The 19,721-nt window shown below is 55.0% G+C and overlaps 1 protein-coding gene across 2 annotated transcripts; it reads right to left on the bottom strand.

Moving 5' to 3' along the window:
* Window positions 1-660: 660 nt before the first annotated feature.
* Window positions 661-18,725, bottom strand: SLC6A7 (solute carrier family 6 member 7). 2 transcript variants are annotated; one of them, XM_081035940.1, is made up of 14 exons: window positions 18,420-18,725; window positions 13,573-13,756; window positions 11,808-11,939; window positions 11,393-11,627; window positions 9,549-9,687; window positions 7,957-8,091; window positions 6,937-7,040; window positions 6,690-6,814; window positions 5,970-6,082; window positions 5,694-5,825; window positions 5,124-5,223; window positions 4,854-4,954; window positions 4,096-4,263; window positions 661-2,349 (listed from the first exon to the last, which is right to left on the bottom strand). In XM_081035940.1, the coding sequence occupies exons 1-14, from the start codon at window positions 18,450-18,452 to the stop codon at window positions 2,140-2,142; spliced, it is 1,911 nt and encodes a 636-aa protein (XP_080892066.1). In that variant the 5' UTR covers window positions 18,453-18,725; the 3' UTR covers window positions 661-2,139. The 2 variants fall into 2 exon arrangements, with proteins under 2 accessions (XP_080892066.1, XP_080892067.1); XM_081035941.1 differs by lacking the exon at window positions 18,420-18,725 and adding an exon at window positions 12,147-12,223 and having other exon boundaries at window positions 13,573-13,687.
* Between the last annotated feature and the right edge of the window lie 996 nt (window positions 18,726-19,721).

Genomic DNA, 19,721 nt, shown 5'->3' with positions numbered 1-19,721 from the left:
CACCCTGAATTGTGAAGTCCATTCTTACATCCTCTGCAAATTAGCAAACCCATCTCTCTTCCCCCACATAAAGCCCCAAACAAAAAGGGGTGGGAGGGGGCTTGGCTCTTTGTTAGGGGAAATTTATTAATATCCAAAACATGCAGCATGCAGTGGCCCTTCCTTTCCACCCCCAATCAAAGCCTTTGCAAACACCTGGGCCTTGCATTTGAAAGGCTCCGGGCTCTTTTATATGTCAAGGCCTTGCCAGGAGGGGGTGGGGAAAACCAGGAAATTCTTCCAGCCTGGGAAACTCTTGACTCCTTCCAACCCTGGTCTCCCAGCTCTCTCTTCACCTGCAGGGAAGGCTGGGGAACAGCTGGAGAGGGAAAGGGGAATGCTTGAGTGCCCTGGTTTATCCCCAGCTCTGCCTGCCTCAGCTGGGTAACCTTCTGAACTTCAGTGGACTTCGGTTTAGCCATGTGTATAATGGGGAACTAAGAGGTCTTTGAGGGCATTCCTCATCCTCTTCATCATCCTTCCTCAGCCCCACCCACTCACCCAGCCACCACTGCAATAGAGAAGTGGCCGAGCAAGTGTCAGAAGCCAGGCAGGCCAGCACAGGATGCTGGTGAGCCCTGTGCTGCCCACCTCATGGGTCTCAGCAGTAAGGAGACAGGGTAAGGAGGATGACCTCATTGGTTTTTATTAACAATAGACCAACAGAACACAGATGGGTTGGCAAGACACCAGGAGAGAGATGGGGTACAGTGGCTGGACCGGCTACACATGGGCGCCCTGCTCCACTGGAGAACGTCATGTGTAGGAGACCTGCTCAGGCATTTTCACACCCCACCCCCATCTCTCAGGGAAGAAGGGATCCCAGGGCAGCTGCCCTCATACCAAGACTTCTAGTCACAGGCTTGGGGTGTCAGCTGCCCTCTCCTCTCTGCCTCCACCCTTATACCCGGGCCCAGGGACCCTTGGAGCAGCGTGAGCGGCATCGACAGCTATATGTGTGAACCATCGCCAAGTTTCCTAGTTGCCCTGGTCGTCCACAGCCAAGGCCAATTTCCCAGCAGTGCCTGGAGCTGGAGGACACAGTGAGGGCCACGAGGACAGGGAGAAGGGAAGAGAGGGGCCCCGGGTCCTGACTATGACCTCTCCCTCCCATCTCCGGAGCTTGTGCAGCTCAGGCCTCTCTCTCTCTTCTGTCTTCATCAGCTCAGGGCTCCTTACACAAAAGGCCCTTCTTCAAAGTGCGGGGGCCCCCTTCTGTCTCCACCCCCACCCCCCAGCTCAAGCTACCAGCCCCTCTTGCCTGTTCTCCACAGGCCTTCCCCATCCACCATGCACTGACCAAGAATAACATTGTATTGAAAGCACAACCAGATCATGCAAACCCCCTGCCCACCCCACCTCCCTGGCTCTCCTCCCCGTCGTTCTTCATTCCCACCTGAACTCTGGTGTAACCTGGTAATGCCTATTTCTCCCACCTCTCCCGGCTCCTGTGCCACAGTCTGCCTCCTCCTCGCCCCAGGGGAGGAAGGGGCTGCATTCTGACCTCCACACCTTGGCTGTGTCAGCCCCTTGCCCTCTTTTTCTTCTCCTTCTCCAAAATCCCCCATCCTTCAGGGCCCTGCGGTCCTACCTCTTTCAGGAAACCTGGCCTGCCCACGTGAACCCACAGGGATCTTTCTGCCACTTGACGTGCTAACCCGCGATGCCTGGAGCCTTGTGGGTCTTGGGAGGTCCTGAGTGTCCCTGCCTAGTTCTGGCTGTGGGGAGGCAGGCTCTCCGAGAAAAGGCTGGGGGCTGAAGCCTGAACGGGGATGAGAGGGTGGTGCCAGCTGCCATACGAGAAAGGGAGCTGTCTGGTCAGGAGGCTTGGGGTCCAGTCCCCTCTGCCAGGAGACTTTGGGCAAATCTTCCTCCCTGCAAAGTGAGGGCTGAGCTGGGTCATTCTCAACTTTGAATGGATGCGTGTGTGTGTGCATAAGGGGTAGACAGAGGTTTCAGGGGAGGCAGAGGCCACAAAGAGGGACTTGCATTGGGGACTGGCATCACCATGGCAACCTTCCACAGCCTGAGGCCTCCCACAGCCACAGAGGGTGCAGCTGCCTTTCTTTGCTCCTGGGCAGGGCCTCCTGTCTGCCTGCCTCACATCATAGACTCCTCCTCCTCCTCGATCTCTCGGTCCACCTCGACGGCGGTGTTCTCGAAGCTGGTGATACCCCCATACTTGCGCATGTGCACCATCAGTGGCTTGGGCGACTGGCTCCCTGCCAGCGTGGCCACGTACATGCCCGTCCGGTTCTCCTCCAGCGACGGGCCCCAGTCCATGGCCGGCCGGCTGGCCTGCTGGAGCCTCTGTGGCAAAGCAAAGACAGTGGAGAAAACAGCCAGCGCTCGTGGCGCGCTTCTTGGGGCCGGGCATCTGGCAAAGCCCTTCCCACATGACCCGCGTTAGTCCTTGCAAGCACCCCGGGGACTGGGACACGGTTACTTCTCCAAGCGTGTAAGTCACAGGCCTGGATGAGACTCCTCCTCCGCCACGCACAGGCTGGGTGGCCTTTGGGCACAGAATTTAAGCTGTGCGTCCTCATCTGTAACTCAGGACTCATGGTGCCCTCATAGGACTGCTGCGCAGGGTGCTGGGGGCGGGGTAAGGCGCAGGAAATGGTAGCTGTGGTTATGATTACATGGCATCCGATCCAGAAGCCCCGTCTGGGTCCGTTTCCCTAAAGGCTGAGTCCTAAAGAGCTGGAAGCTTTGGGAAGAGCTGACCTGAGGTCAGAGCTGACTGCTGCCAATGGCCAGCCTCCTTCTGACTGATGTCTGACCGTTCTCTCTCCGAGGCCCAGTTTCCATGCGAGGAGGGAACGGACTAAGATGGTGACTACACCTGGACATTCTAGGGTTCCTTCTTCCTCCAATCACATTCTCAAAGCCCTCTCCCTGCCAGGGAGAAGGGCCCCAGATCCTCCAAGAAGGAAAGATAGCCAACGGGAAGTGGAGTCCATGGGAGAGAATGTGTGCACTGCCCTTAGCCCAGGGCCTCGCACGGCCCCATATACTCAAAGCCTGGTGACAGCTGAGGGGCAGTGGAGCTGCATGGGAAGTGGGGGCAGCCGTGTGCTGGTAAGCAGGCTAGAGAGGCGGGTGGGGGAGCACAAGAGGCCTCAATTGCAGCCGGTTTCAGTGCTGTAGTTCCACCAATGCCACCTTCGAGTTATCGCGCTATCTATCGACGGTTTAACAACTGGCTCACGACATCCCTGAATATTTAATGACTATCTCTCATGAGGCAGTACTAACTGGCTCCAGCACACCTCTGATGGAATGTGGGGGTAGGGAGTGGGGTCCCCAGGCTCTCTCTGGAGCGTAGCAGGGTCACTCAGCTCTGCTCACTAAGACAGCCTCCTGCCACCAGAGGACTCCAAACCCACAGCGTCAGATATGAAGGACTCAGTATACAGAAGGCGCCCTGAGGCTCACAGAGGGGCAGGATCATATACCATCAACAGCACGTCCACTGGCCCACCAAGGGTCACTACTTCCCTCTTCTGAGGCTTGCAGATCCCTGTGCCCAACAGCTTGCGCCCTATGCTTTCTGGGTCTCTCCACAAAGACCTGGCCATGGGAAAGGTTCCCAGGTCACCCATGGACTACATACAGCACAGCTCCTGGTGACAGCTCACCCTCTGGGGTCCATCAATGTTGTTTTCTGACCCTGAGTTCCATAAGGAAGCTCTGGGCTGGTGAGCAGAGTTCAAGTCCTGACCCCTGTCCGACTCCCCGTGAGACCTTGGGCAAGTCCCTTGTCCTTTCTCCAAGATTAGAAGGCATTGGCTGACATTGGTGGGCTTTGAATTGAGACCCTCCAAAGACCCCGTGTGATGTGGGGGGCCACAGGACAAGACTCCAGCCCCCTGAACCTGCCACAGCCCAAGCAGGTCTAAGATGATTCATAGCTCAGACTGGTTAGAAAACTGCTCTTTAGGTTAAAAGAAGCCCACAAGGCTGTGAAGAAGGTGTTGGTGCCTCTGTTTTCTCTTCTAGCAGGTGGGCCCAGGTTGGGAAGGCTGCGGGTAGGCAGGGGTGTGGCCAACTCACCTCCCACAGGGAGCCCTCCTCTCGAAGCACAGCCACCAGCATGCCGGCTGGGATCAGGAGGCAGGACAGCAGGCCCATCAGGATGCCCAGCAGCTCCGCCCAGGCTGGGAAGCGGTAGCTGCCGTACTCTGAGGGCTGGTACTTGATGATGCTATACACCAGCAGGGCCTGCAGGCGAGGGGCTCCCAGCATCACAGTGAGCCTGAGCCGGCCCCAGGTCTTGGGATAGCCCAGGTCTGAGCTCCCTTAAGACCTGAGAGAGCGCAGTCCAGGGCCACCCCAAGGCCTGAGGTAGCCCAGCCCAGAGATACCCAGTGCCTGAGGTAGCCCAGTCCTAAGTGATACCAGAACCTGAGATAGTCCATCTTTGTTTTGGAGCTTTGGCAAGGCCTAAGCAAGCCCTGCCCTAAACTCACTCAATGACCAGGCGTGAGAGGCCCAGTTCTGAAGCACCCTCATTCCTGAGATGGTCTATGCCTGACCCGCTCCAAACCTGAGGCTGAGAAAGGAAAGCCTCAAGGCCCCAGCCCTAAGGCCCAGAGGCCTGAGAAAGCCCCACTCATTTTTCCAACCAGACTCAGGACTAGGCCAAACATAGCTATTAAAGCTGGGGCATCAAGGGGGAGGGGAGTAGACCAGGGTCCAGGTGCCCACCCCAACCCTCAGCCCTGACAAACGTCTACTCTGGGCCAGGGCAGCCCTACCAGACTGAATGCCCAGGGGGGCCCTGCGCTCAGCCCTGCTCCCACCCCAGTTACCAGGAGCGTGGCGGGGGACAGGAACAGCCAGCAGGCCCTGAAGTAGAGGCCCGGCTTGAAACCCAGCATCATGTGGATGTCCCGGCAGAATCTCTGGATGCCTGCACAGGGGAAGGGAGGAGGATAGCCCCACCTTCAGCCCCTTTCCACCCCAATGGCCCCCACAGGAAACCCTGGCCCTCGGGACCAGGGACCCAGTTGCAGAGGGTAGACTCCCACCTCCCGCTGTGGGTGTGGAGCCTCAACTCCACCTCCCCTGGCCCCTCTCACCATATACCCGGGTGACAGCGAGGCATGTGGTAATCACCACCACCATGAGCCCGAAGCTGGCACTGTAGTCGTCTAGAAGGACCAGCCAGTACATGCCCCCCTGGAACACAAGTCACAGCTCTGGGGTCTCCTAGCCACTGCCTGGCTCCCTGCTGTAGCCCCTCCTCCAGGCAAGAAGCAGCCAGGCCAGCAGGGAGAGAAAGCTGATGACAGTGTACCACTGTACCTGCCCACCCCCTTTATATACATCATTTTATTCGAGTCTCACAACCCTAGAGGCAGACACCCGTTTTATCGATGGGAAAACGAGCTCAGGGAGGTGAAGCCACTTGTCCTGAGCTCACTTAGCAAGTGCAGGCATGAGGCTTGAACCCAGGTCTTTCATACTCCAAAGCCAGGACTCTGGGTCACAGGCCAAGCTACCCCTTGGGAGAGAGGGTCTGAGGTGGGCTAGTTTCCTCCCAAAGAGGAAGAAGAAGGGGGCTCGGAGAGTACGAAGCCTCGCCAGACAAAGCTTCAGGTGTCTCCCCAGCCCCATCCGCGGGGCGCCTGCCCTGCAAAGCCACTCACATCAGTGGTGAGGACCAGTCCCAGCAGGTACATGGCCACGCAGATGAGCCCAGAGAACACAGCCTTCTTGGGTCGTAGATAGTACGGGAACTCATCTGTCACAGCTGTCACAATGGTCTCCAGAAAGGCAAACTGGGAGGAGGGGCAGGAGGGTCAGCGTTCTGCCTCCACCACACACACACACACACACACACACACACACACACACACACACACACACTTAGATACACACATCACACACGCCATGTGGCACTCAGGGGCACCAACTAGGCTCACCTGGCTGTCCAAGCCCAGAGTCAGCAGCATGAAAAAGAAGAGGAAGGACCAGAAGGGCGACAGAGGCAGCATGGTCATGGCCTGCGGGTAGACGACAAAGGCCAGGCCGGGGCCTGGGCCAAGGGCACACGGGGTCAGCAGCCTGGGCCACGCAGCAGGCCCCCACATACACGCTCGCTGCCACTCACTTGGGCAAACCCAGAGATGCACACTAACTGCACACTTCTGATACTTGCTTTACTCCTAGGACACGTGCCAGCACATTGTCAGTGCTCAGCAAACGTAAGTTGATAAAAGAAATGAATTAATAATGAGGACATGAATAAACATAAGACCCAAATATGACACCTCATTCGAATGCACTCACGTACACACCCATTTGCACAAACTATTGCATTAACGCACGTACTTAAACACCGTGGCACAAGTCACTGATTTACAAGATTTCTTCACCCTTCATTCACTTGCACGCAGCCATCTCTCGACACAGGATATGACTCATTTGGACAAGCAAGGCAAGTTCCTAAGATGTGACAATCCATAAGACAGTCTCATACAGAAATTCGTCCCTTCATGCACACATGCCAGCACACGCAAACACACACACACACACACACCATACCCATCCACAACCTTGCTGGTCCACACAAAGGCTCACTTGCCCAGCCCCAGCTGTGCCGACACACACCCTCACCCACCAGGGCCGGGCAGCCTGCCCACCTGCTTTGGCTACTTGGTCCACAGGCACACCCAGCTCCTGAGACATGTAGCCCAGCACGGAGAAGATGGCGAAGCCAGCCAGGATGCTGGTGATGGCGTTACCCAGAGTGACAATGAAGGTGTCTCTGCCGGGAGAAGTCCAGGCGCAGGCCGGGTGAGCCGGCCCCGGCCTCCTGCCATGAAGCCCTCCCTGGCCAGCCCCTCTCCTCTCCGCTTGGGCCCTCAGGGTCTAGGAAGCTGCACTGACCGATAGATGTTCTGGTGAAACGTGTTGTAGGAGGCAAAGGTGAGGAGACCCCCGAATCCCACTCCCAGGGAGTAGAAGATCTGAAGGGCAGCTTCGATCCACACCTAAGGCAGGAAGGGTGCAGAGGGAGGGCAGAGAGAGGCACTGGCACACCACGGTGTCTGAGGGCCAAGGAAAGAGGAGGACAGAGGTGGGGCATGGGCCTGTCAACAGGTCCAGGGGTGGCAAGGGGACAGGGCCTGGCTCACAAGTGACGTGGGCCGGGAGCAAACCCAGCTCCGACACTTACGCTGTGGGACCTGAGTACGTCCCTTCCCCTCTCTGGTCCTCAGGTTCCCCATCTAGGATCCAGAAGGGACTCTCTAAGCCTGATCTAAGTTCTGAAGGAAATAGTGCCTTGTGCACAAATTTCCGTAAATTCACATGGACAATAGCCCATGTAACCCCAATCTTCCTCCTTAGAGTTGAAGGGACCTGGATTTGGATCTCAGCTCTATTATTTTCTAGCTGTATAGCCTGGGCAAGCCACATCACCTCTCTGGACCTCAGGTCCCTTATCTGTAATGAGGGGATGAGAAGAGGGAGGTGGTAAGGATTAAACGACGACATATACGCAAAATGCTAAAGCAGGGTCAGGCGTAGTCGTCCGTTAACAAATAAGAAATATCTGTCAGTGCCACTGTGGTTACCGTTATGATCACTAATGCCCTCCTTGGGGTTTAGAGTCAGAAAGATCTGCGTTCGAATCCCAGCTCCTCCCTTCCCTAGCCATGCGACCTTAAGCTGAGCACTAACTCTTTTGGGCCTCGGTTTTTTCATCTGTAAAATGGGAGAATAATGTCTACTTCATAGGATTGTCAAGAATAAGAAACGAAAGACAATGCCAAGCACAGCACTTGGTACTAGGGGCTTACCACGTGGGGGATTCTACCCTCACCCCGTTTCCCCCAGGGAGGCTTCTTTCCACTTCCCAGCTCAGGACTGATCTCTCCCTCCACACCCCAGGTCCAAGGGCCTCACCTTGGAGGACAACAAATAGTGGAACTGGGGGGTGAGATAGAACTGGATGCCCTTCCAGGCGCCTGGGAGGGTGACTCCTCGGACCAGCAGCATGAGCAGGATGAGGTAGGGGAATGTGGCTGTGAAATACACCACCTAAGAGAGGATAAGTGGAGACAGAAGGCAGGGGTGACTTCTTCTACCCTGCACTTCTTCCAGATATCCCCATCTTACTATCTTGCCTCCCCACTTTTGGGTAACCCAAGCCGGGAACAGCCATCATCCATGATGCTTCTCGTTCCTTCCCTCCACACATTGACCCCACCAGCAAAGTCCAATCACTGCTTCCCAAGGCTGTCCCAAATCCATCTCCACTGTGGCCTGGTCTGGGCCAGCCTTACCCCTTACCTGAAGGTTATAAGTGCCCCTCATGTCCACTTGCCCCCAGCAAACCCACCCTACGTGGTCATCAGCCAGCATGGTCGTCAGACATTGGACATCTCCAAATTCCCCTCTGCCCTGTCTCTGCTCGTTCCCAAACTTCCAGCCACCCCCTCAGCAGACACCATCAAGTCTCAGGCTCCTTACTGCCTTGGCTTGCACCATACTTCTCCTCTTTTTCTAAATGGCTCCTACCCTGGCTTTCTAGTCTTTCTTTTAATGGTTCTGTTCAAGCAGACAACACTTCCGAGCATTTTACAAAGGGACAGGTTCAACTTAATAAGTGATTGAGTAAACCATTCAGGTTTCCAAGGACTCCCGAGACAGCTTTATGGCCTTCCCACCTTCATAACCTGAAGTAGACATCTGTGGTTTTGTCTGCCTAGCATCTTGTTGACCTTCTTCCGATGACAGTCTCCTGACTCTCCCTAGATGGGGCTGATTCCATTCCCAGCTCCAGGGGTGGGCATGCAACTCAGGCCCAGCCAAGCAGAGCACTCCACCCTCCTGGCCCAAGTGACTGGTTCAGGGACGGGTACACCAGCTTACCCAGTGGTAACCCAGCTTACGCAGTGAGGCTCAGTTCTAAGATTTCGCAAACTGGGGAAAGTGAGAAACCTTCCCTAAGCTGGTAAGGTGTAGCCTAGAGTTTCTGGGGCAACCACATGAAGAATGAAGCCTGAGAAGGAAACCCATCTGGAGGGAAGCACTGCTGAGACTTTAAGAACTACATTCCTGATAAGAGTAATTGAGCCTGTAGACCAGCCAGGGCTGAAGCACATCCTCTGGACTTTTTAATTGATTGTGACAGCTGGGTTCTGGTCACTCGCATCTCAAACAGCCCTGATTCATATAGCCAGCCTCCAAACATTCAAGAAACACTTGCTAAGCTTCTTTAAAGTGCCAAGCACTGGGTAAGGACACAAACTCTAATAACAGATAGCTCCTACCCTTGGCAGGTTTCTAGTCTAGTGAACCAGCCTAGCCACTGTCCATCCTTACCTCCACATCTGCCTTCAGGCAATGTCCCCTCCCCAGTTCCATGTCCTCTCTCTTTCCCTATTCCCAGCTGAGGTATATTCATCCTCTCAGGCTCAGTCCATGCCCTGCCTCCTCCAGGAAGCCCTCCCCACTCCCAGTCCCTCAGGCTTCTGAGGCCTCCCACGCCTCACCTTGCCTGAGGACTTCACACCTTTGAGGATACAGAGGAACACGATGATCCAGGCGAGTAGCAGGCAGAGGCAGAGATTCCAGCGGATCTCCCCAGGACTGCCAATGCCCTGGCTGCCTTGGATGTGGAGAACGTAGCGGCTGCGAGAGACGAAGGTCTGAGTGTCCTCTGGTCACGCTGCCACGCTCCACTGACATGGAGGAAAGCCGCGGCCAGCCTGCGAGGTGATCCTGGCTAGTCTCCATGTGATTCCTCTCCATCCTCTGACCAGCTCTGCACCCAGGAGAGTGGCCTCTACAGACCCCATCACCCAGGCTGCCTTCCTCTTCAGTTTCCATTTGGGTTTGGCTAGTGGGGGATGACAGCTGGAGACTGGAGCGTGGGAGGAGTGAGGGGTCGGGGTATTTGCAAACACACACACACACACACACACACACACACACACACACACGCACGCACGCATGCCATCAGAGGGCCTGGCTGTGACCGCCTTCTTCCACAGCACAGATCTGGTTGGGCAGCCTCTCCTCCAAGGCTCCAAAGCTCTCTGGTTCCAGAACCACAGGCCCCTCTGCTTGCCTCTTTGGCTCAGGGGTGTTACGACTGACCGTCTTGCTAGTTCCTGGTGCCTCACCTCTTTGTGTGGATTTCCTCACCTTTGTAAAGTCCCTCCACTAAACTCCCTTTGGTGAAGCCTTGTGAGAGTGCCATCTGCTTCCTGCCTGCACCCCAGCTGACGCAGGGGGTCATGGTGTCTCCATGGAGACCCCTGGCAGCTACGAGACCCCATGTCACATTCTTTGGCTTTAAGCTGCAGACCCAAGTCCGTCCTTTCCCAGGGGTCAGACACGCTCCTCAGCAGGTGCACACATTCTGGGTGGACTTTAAATGGACAAATGAAGGAACTGCAGGTTGGAGACCAAAATATTTCAAGACGTGGGACCCACTTTGGGGGAAAATTCCTAAGAGGAGCCCTTTGCAGTGGAAGAGTTGGGAGTATCTGGTGTGTGTCCTCTGGTCAGCCAATGGCCTCTACCCAAGGACCAGGCTACTGTGGAATGTTCCAGCACAGGATCAGGAATCAGGATTACTTGGTTCCAGTACTGCCTCTCCCACCAACTACTGAGCAAGCCTCCGGGCCTTGTTTTCTCAGGACAGGCTGATGAGCAGTCATGTGCTAACACTCACCATTCATGGGGCTTGCAATGTGACTGGCACTGCGATAAGGATTTTACCTGCATTACCTTGTGTAATTCTCACAACAATCCCTTATTCGACTGTAGTCTTGTATTTCCTATTAGACTCACCAGAGATGGTCCTTACTATGTACGGTCCTGGCCTATGCTAAGTGCTTTACCTACTGACAGGTATAGTCAGTGCTCAATAAATATTGATTGAAAAAAATGAATGAATGAGTGACCGCAGAACATCCTGTGAAGTGAGGACTATTATTATCCCCTTTTACAGAGGAGGAAACTGAGGCTCTAAAAGGTTCCTATTACTGTTAGCAGCACCAGCACCAGCGTTATTGTCATCAGCTAGCATTTACTGAGCAGTTACTATCCACCAGGCTGGATGGCACAACTTACATGCCTTCATTCCTTTAATCCTCACGGCAACCCTCTGAAATACTATTATCATACCCACTTTAACATAAAGCATCAGAAGCCAAATAAAGTGTTCAAGGTCACACAGCTGTTCAGGTGAAGAGCTGGGGTTAGAACCGGGGGTCCATCTAACACTAGCACCTTCGAGGTGCATGCTGGGCCCATTGGGGACACAAGCTTATTCCTGTCCTCTGCCCCTGTTCCCCCCGCCTAGGTGGCTGCGCCTGGGGGGCCTGACCTCCAGTACTCCTCGCTGGGGCTGACGGTGCTGGTGAGGTTGAGGGGCAGGGCCCCATTGCGGTCCTTGGAGCCTCTGTGCTCAAGGCAGAGGTCCGTGTTCCACCAGTTGCCACAGTGTTCCCAGGGCAGGTCGCTGGTGAGGGAGGCGAAGAGGTAGAAGAGGACGTAGGCAATGATCATATTGTAGTAGATGGCCACGAGCCCCACGATGAGCAGCATGGCTGCGCCGGCACCTGGCGTGGGGGCAGGGGGCTGTCCTTAGGCCAAGCCTCCCCGTGGGCCAGACTGTGTGGCTTCTGGAGAGCCATCCCTTTCTGGGCTTCACGTCCCTCTCTGCGTGGAGGTTGGGGGTTACGGGGCAGCATCCCTGCCTCCCCCAGGCCCAGACCACCCCAGGACCAGAGAGGCCTCACCTTTGAAGAGGGGGCTGATCTTCCAGACGGCCAGGGGCCCCAGGCTGGAGAACTGGCCCAGAGCGAGCTCGAGGAAGAAGAGGGGGAGGCCACAGATGGCCAGCATGAGGAAGTAGGGCACGAGGAAGGCGCCTGCGAGGAGGAGGGAGGGTGGGCAGTCTCAGGTGAGCAGTCTCAGGTGTGTCAGCTCTTCCCAGAGCCCAGCTCCAGCCCAGCCTCTTCCCGACCGACCGGCGGACACCACCTACAACCTGATGGAGCACTTCTCGAGTGGACTGAGACTGTCTTCTTTTATACCATTAATTTCTGAGAACCAAGGGGAGGCGGGGATTCACTCACCTCTGTAGTCCAAGTGCCCAGACCAGGGCTGGGCTGAAAGCAGCCTGAGTGAGTGAATACATGAGTGAGTGAATTTCCTGCCAAAGAAAGTGAAAACTCCTCAGTGTAGAAATCAACCCTCCAAGCTCCCTGCCTCTGCCCTCCCTGCGCCACGTCATATCCCATGCGCTGGGCTGTCACCTGGGGTCCCGTGTTTCCAACACCCCTTCCCCCTTTCTTTTCATATAGGCAGCCAGCTCCTTTAGAGAACTGCCTACCACCATATGGCTTTGGAGGGGCTGCCAATCATACCAGCCAACCCCTGCCCACCCCCTCACAGGCACATATCCCACAATAGGCCAATTAGAGATCTTCCCTGCCATGCTATATAGATTCATTCAGAGAGAGCAGTTCTGAAGATGAAGTCATTCCAGAGCTGTCCCTGTCCATCCCTAACCCCAAGTGCAAGGAGGAAGCCTGGCCCGGAAAAAATGAGGTCAGCACTCAGAGAGAAAAGGAATCGAGAACTGGGGCAACCGGTGGTTCAAGAGAACTGTGGGTATCACGAAATTCCTGGAGTTTCAGAGGCCAGCTCCACTCCTACACTTCCCAGTCATATCAATTCTCTTGTCTTTGCTTCATCTAGTTTCATTTGGATTTCGGTCGCCCTGCCCATTTGCGCTTCTTGAATGAGTTTGGTAGAGATGAGAGATAGAGAGTGCTGGTGGGCATGCTTTGGCTCTGGAGAAGCTAGTCCGGGGGTGGAATGTTACGTTGGCCACTGTGTGCCCTTGGGCAAGGAATCTGGCCTCTCCAAGCCCCGGCTGCCTCATCAGAACAATGGTGCCTACCTAGGAGAGCTGTTCATCAGGGTTTAATGAGACAGGCATGGAGTGCACCAAGCTTGGGGCTGGCAGATGGGGAGTGCTCAACCCCGCTACTGTTAATGAGGCTTAGAACAGTTACTCGGTGGAGAAGCAAGGACAACAGAGAACTTGTTTAAGATGGGAGAGATTCGGAGTTTGCAGTCAGAATGGAAGGAGCCAGGAGAGGAGGACAGACTGAAGATTCACAAGCAGGAATGATGGATGGAGTAAAGTTCTGGAGGGGGTGGGGGTGGGGGATGGGGAGAATGTTGAGAGCACAGTGATCACTGGTGGGAGATCATGAAGCAGAGGCACTCCTCTGCCCGTCACGCAGGGCCCAGAAAGTGCCAAGGATTAGGGAGAAAAGTGTGTGGGTATCCACGCTGAGGATGAGAGGGAGGGAGGAGCGGCCCGGGAATGAAAAGGGACAAAGCGGCTGAGATTCCTCCTCCCAGGCCCAGGCTGCTATAAACCACTTTCAATTAATTCTTCCCAAGGTCACATAGGAGACAGTGGCTGAGGCCACCTTGAGGGCTGGCCCATCACCTGGCCACGCCTCAGGCAGGACGTCAGGCCCATACCTCCTCCGTTGGTGTAGGCCCGGTAGGGGAAACGCCAGACGTTCCCCAGGCCCACACAGTAGCCAATGCAGGACAGCAGGAAGTCCAGCTTGCCCGTCCAGTTGCCCCGGTCTGCAGCAAAATCCACGTCCAGGTCCACGTCACCCTGGTCACTGGGGGTCATCAGCAGGTCTGGGGTGACGGGCTGCCAGTAAGAGAGACCAAAGGTGAGGCCAGGCTGAGACGGTGACCCCCCAAACAACCATAGGGATTTGAACAGCGCGACACGAGAGATACTCTATTCGTTCAGATGATGAACTTCTCTCCTCTGGGCTAACGTGGTCCATAGGCAGGAGCTCCTCGGGTTCTAGATGACTGCAAACTTGTAAGACCAGCAGGGTGGCTCAGGCACCGAGAAGGCCACCTTGATTTTAGTTTGGCTAACACAGAGGTCAAAGCAAGGGATGGTCCTACTCGGCTGATGACAACGATGGTCATAATGAAGACGCTCTTAATAGTTACCGTGTATTGAGCACTTACGATGTGCCCATTGCACTAAACATTTTCCTCACATGACCTGATTTCATTCTCAGAACAACTCTATGAGCTGAGTACTCATCTAAGCTCCATTTTCATTTGGGGAAAACTGAGGGTCAAAGAGGAATCTTGACATACCCAAGGTTTTCCCAAGGCTGGCTAGGTCTGGAGCCCAGGGTTTCCTGATACTAAAACTCCTGTCTTCAAACACCAGTGCTGAAGTTTTGCTACTCCATTCTGGGCACCATATTTTAAGAAAGACATAGACAGTATGGAACGTGTCCAAAGGGCAGGTGGCCAGACTGGAGGTTGTTCAGGAAAGGCGATTACATGAGGACAAGAGGAAGAAGCTAGGAACCCTTAGCATTAAAGGGAGGGGCCTCACTTGGAGGGACCCTGGGCTCCCCTGAGGGAGGGATTAGATTTATATTCAGGGGGGCCTACAGAGAAATGTGAATTTTAGTTCATGGGCACGAAGAAGCTACTTAAGCACTGATCTGTCTCAGAAAGTCGTAATATTCCTATCACTGGAGGAGAGACGCATGCACAGCGGAGAATGGAGGCCAGCTGTCCCGAAGGGCCTCTCCTGTGATTCAAGGAGGGCAGGGACGTCCACTGGGCATTCTCCCTTCAGGCTAGGGCTGTGAAATGGAGGCCCTCCTCCAGCTGCTTATTATCCTGGTCCGGAGGGATGTGAGCTAGCATTTCCACGAGCTTCCTGGACTTCTGGCCTCAAAGGAAGCCCCAAAATACGAGGATGATACCTAAGATTCTGAGATCAGTTCCCAGCAGTGACTGTAGGAATGCGTCAGGAAAAAGGGAGAGCCACACCTCTCCTGCTTGTTTCTGAAAGTCTCACCCTATATAGGCAGCGAAGGATGGAACTACAAAGAAGGCCAATTATCAACTAACGCCCATGGTTTTCAGAGAGAAGAAAGGACCCCTGGCTTCCGCCTGAGAAATGGTTGTAGGAAATAGTGATTCCACTGGACTGGGAGTCAGGAGATCATGATTCTAGTTCCAGGTCTGTGCCAATTCACCATACGACTTTAGGAAAGAGTCTTCTGAGCCTCAGTTTCCCCATCTGGACACTGAGGGGATCGGATAGACCAGTGTTTCCAAAAACACATCCCTTGTGATGTTCATAGGTGTTTGGTGGAACAAAGGATTCAAAACCGTCTTTGATTCAAAGACGTTTGAGAAAAGCGGGTTAATACAAGGTAAAACGGGTTTCTTTTCCATAGAACTTGTCAGGTCCTTTCATGGACCAATGCACTATGACTCTCCAAATGGGGACTGGAATAGACAGTATTCTCCAATCCTATTTAAGAACAGCGTTTCAAGGAGCTGGCTGGCTAGGATATACTTAGGGGAAATGCAGATCTAGACAATCTCTATCTATAGTCTTCTGACTCTGATGGTCTGTGAGGCAAGAGTCACCAAAGAGACTTCACTGGAGACACTTGCAGTGGTCGAGGACCAGGTCAGGAAATCGCTATTGACCAGGTTTGTGTTTTCCCCTAAACATGCCCTTCCTGGCACCAGCCCAAGTAGGTGTCTACACACAAATCAGGTGGTGACAGAGAAGGCTTTGCTCAGGATTTGTCATATGAGCATCGCTGGGATAAAGATGGCAAACACAGAGTACAAGTGTCACAGGACTGCAGGTGTCTGCCTGCGGTGACAGGGTTGGTGCAATGGGCTCAGGTGGCAGAAATCAAGGAACAGTGTTGGGTTGACTCTCAGTGATAGTGGCGACCATGGGGGTGAGCCCGCCTGAGGCTGGCCGTTGAGCAGAGCAGCTGTGGTGACAAGGACAGCCTAGCATGATTATGGGTGAGGATGACAATAGTGAAGAGCAGGAAAAAGCTGCTTTTCAAGTAACTGGGCTCCCCAAGTTGAAACAAATATGTGCTTGGCGCTTCTTTAGCTGGGGTCTCAGACATGCTGGAGTGAGGGTAGCAGCTGCTCCCACCTATCTGAAACCCACCCTTTCCCCCAAAGGGTGAGCCTCATCGCTCTGGAACAACTCCCTCCCAGGTGAGCTCCAGGAGGGATGTGGGAGCAGCCAGTTGACACTGGTATTAGGTGGTGAAGCAGGCCTGTCACCCTGTGACACGCCCCCCGCCCCCTCAGCCCCATCCAGACCAGCTGGCAGGAAGGCACAGTGATGAGGTTCCTCTGATCCCTTCTAAGAAGCTGCTGCCCTTTCTATGTTCACAGAGCAGTCCCGACTCTGTTTCCATGGTGACAAGAGTTCCAAGAGCAGGATGCTGCCAGCTCTTGGTCTCCCTCCTCCCCCGACCAGAGGGAAGGCTGCTTCTGCTACAGGGGCAGGGGATAGGGTCCTCCAAAGCTGAACCAATTCGAAGCCCACCTGGAGCCACCAACCCCACCATGGGGTGAATCCCAGGAGGCTGGCACAAGAGAAGATAGAACTAGTCAGGAAACAGAGGAAAGCAACCAAATCAATGAGGCAGGGCTGGAAGTTTCACAGTTCCACCGGGATGGAAGGTTCCATCCCATCACCCCCACCCAGAGTCACACAGGAACACACCTGAGTTTGGCAGACCTGCACCCCCTCTTTTAGAGACCAGTAGATGTAGGTCACCAGCAAAACCAGGGGCTGGGAGAGGTAGGACTGCCCAAGCCAAGGCTCTCATACTTTCCTCAGGATGAGAGAGACAATAGGAATCTGGAGTCCACCTTCATCATTGTGCAGATAAGGAAACTGAGTTTCAGGGAGAGCAAGGGATGAGTCCAAGGTCAAACAGCAAGTTAAGGGCAGAGCAAGACCAGGACCCAGTCCCCTGATTCTCAGCCCAGTGCTCATCTCAATGCTGCTCCTTTGCTGATACCTGGCATTTCCTACCTCCCTGCCCCTTCTCCTTCAGGCCAAGGGAAGGGATCTTGAGATTAGGCAGCCCCACCCCTGCTCTGTTGGTCCCAGGTGGCTTAGTCCACTTTCAGGAAAGCAATAAGCTGTACTCCTCTGTGCCTCGGTTTTCCTTATCTATAAAGTGGGGAAAATAAGACCTTGTTGGTGGATTACATGCAATAAGGCTTCACAAAACATGACTATTTGCGTAATATGTGGACCTATGGCATTGAGGGGCAGGGCCTCTTGTGAGGAGGGAGAGGAAAGGAGATAGAGGAGGAGAATGGAAAATAATTGGGCAGGATTAAAGATCCAAAGAGACCTTCAAATGGCCCTAAGAAGTCACTCGTGTCAGGAATAAGAAGGACCTACTTATCACAGTAGTTCCATGCGGCTGCGCAAGGGCAGAAAGCTTGAATTAATGCAGAGAGGATGGGGGAAGGCAGGGGGGCAGTCAACAACACAGCCCCTGTGAGCTGCTCTCTGGCGTCTACCAGCCTCTGTGAGTTCACTGCATCCCCATCCTGCACAGTGGGGCCTGCTTTGTTTCTCCAACACTGGGAATGGACCAACAATGGTCCAGGTTAGAGAAAGGACTTGTCCAAAGCCACAGGGTAAGTGGCATCTACAGAAATAGTACCCTGGAGTTCTGACTCCTTGGCTGGGACTGGTACTTTTAAGCCAAAAGCCAGAAAACTTGCCCTAATACTCTCCCTCCCCAAGCACACGCACCTTGGCTGGGAGGTCCAACCCCGCAGGACAAGGTGGGGAGCGGGTGAGGTCTGGGCCGGGGCCCCAGGAACACACAGATTTGCCCACCTCTCTCATGCCAGCTCCCACCCCCTATACCCCTTGGGTCTCCAAGTTCCTCCCTCCTTGCCTTTGCCTCCTTCTGCCCGGCCGAGAGGCAGTCTGGGGTATTAGCAGGGATGCTAAAGCTGCCAGGAGAAGGAAGGGAGGGAGTGGGGAGAAAGCAGGTAGTGGTCCCCCCAGGCAGGAGCACGGGCAGGAAAGACTGGGTCCTTGCTGGCTGGCAGAGGCTGCTGGAGTGCGGAGTGCACAGCTGAGGGCCAGGGAGAAGCCTCACCACCTACCCTGAAATTAGTATATGGCTCAGGCTGGCGCTCAGTTATTCTAACACCCCCCACCCCCCAATCAGCCCTGGGGGAAATGGGTGGAGGACTGGGGACGGGCTGCAGACACCTGTTTGCAAGATCTGGCCCAGTGAACCCCAGCCCCCAACACACTACAACCCCACCGCCAGCCCCAGCCGGGGATAGGGTGGTGTGGGGTGGCGCAGACAGAGACTCCTCCCCTCCCTCAATCCAGCTCAGCCAGGCCCCCGGGCAGAGCCCTGAGCTGGGTCCAGATGCCCCCCACCCGACCTTCCCGGGGCCTCGCTGGGAGCGGGGCTCTGCACCCCTCCCTCAGGTGAGCCGCCCTCGTGCCCTACCTTACGGAGTTGAGCTCCCTGGACCTTCTTCATCTTGGCAGGTTGCTGGGGCTTGGCTTCCCTTTGCGCAGAGAGCAGCGAGGAAGCAGGGGATGTGCCGCGGGCCGGTGCCGCGCCTTTGCCCCGGCGGCTCCGGCTCACACGCCGCGGGGTGCGCGGGCGCAGGCGTTGCCGTCTGTCGGCTGCAGGTGTGCGGCGGGCCGGGCGCTGCTAACGCCTGCCTCTCCCTGCGCGGGGCCGGAGGCTGGGGCGGAGCGCACCGCTGCAACCGCGGAGACACCCAGACGGACGGCTGACGGACAGACAGCGGGGGGGATGCGCGCCCCCGCGCAAGGCTGCGATTGGAGGGGCCAAGCGCGTAAGGGGGGGGGGGGTCCGCGACGGAAACCCTTGAAGATCTGGAGGCCTCCGTCACCGTCTCCTGCGTGACCTTGGGCAAGAAACCTACCCTCTCTGGGTCTCTCTTTCCCCAGCTGGGCAATAAGGATAGAAATCTTACTTTCTTTATAAGGATGTGAGAATTCAGGGAGATCATGCATAGAAAACATTTAGCACAGAGCCAGGCACATACTAGGGGCCCAGGTAACATTTATTGACCCAACCGTGAATTGCCCACTCCCGTCAACAAGAACAAAAGCCATTAGGCAGCTATTTATCCAATCATCCAATCCATCAATATTTATTGAGCATCTAAAGTATGCCAGATCGCGGGTTGGGTCTTATTTTCTCAACACAGTGACCTAGAGAGGCAGATGGTATGAGGAAACTGAAGCACAGAGAAGCTAAGTTCCTCATGCAAGGTCACAGAGATAGTGAGTGACACCAGTGACAGAGGCAGACCTCGTGGACCTTCCAGGATAGTGGTGGCCCTGAGCACTTCTCCTTTCCTTGGGATGAAAGTGACATAGGGAGGTTTGGGCAGGGAGAAGGGACAGGACAAGTGCCACTGTTGTGGTGGTGGTTTGTGACTTAGATCGTGAGCACCTGGGGTCCTGTTCACCAGCAGTATGAGCTTGGGAATGTTATGATTGCACATCTGTAAAATGGGCCACCAACCAGCGCATGCCTGGCTGAGCTCTCAGAGTGTTATGAGAGTCCAGTGAGCCTGTGGTTAGGATGGGAATTATTAGCTAGAGTGATTATACATGCATTTGTTTGTGAGACTGAACCAGTGTATGCTAGTGGACCTGGCATGTACGTTACAATATGCATTATAAATTGTGCCCCTTTCACTCTCAAAAGTGCCCCAGCTCAGACACTAAATCATAGGGTCGCCGTACCATCAGCCCACATGGGGAGGCC

Source organism: Rhinolophus hipposideros (genome assembly GCF_964194185.1).
Source record: "Rhinolophus hipposideros genome assembly, chromosome: 23".
Taxonomy (NCBI): Eukaryota; Metazoa; Chordata; class Mammalia; order Chiroptera; family Rhinolophidae; genus Rhinolophus; species Rhinolophus hipposideros.
The sequence above is the reverse complement of the archived record's forward strand: the minus strand, read 5'-3'. Positions and strand labels throughout refer to the sequence as shown.

Excerpts from the sequence above, each read along its gene's own strand:
- SLC6A7 (XM_081035940.1), bottom strand. The coding sequence starts at position 18,452 with ATGAAGAAGGTCCAGGGAGCTCAACTCCGTAAG. Across the intron at positions 11,940-13,572 it reads GGCCTACACCAACGGAGGAG|GCGCCTTCCTCGTGCCCTAC; the intron begins GTATGGGCCTGA and ends TCCTCCTCGCAG. Across the intron at positions 8,092-9,548 it reads GTGTGAAGTCCTCAGGCAAG|GTGGTGTATTTCACAGCCAC; the intron begins GTGAGGCGTGGG and ends ATCCTCTCTTAG.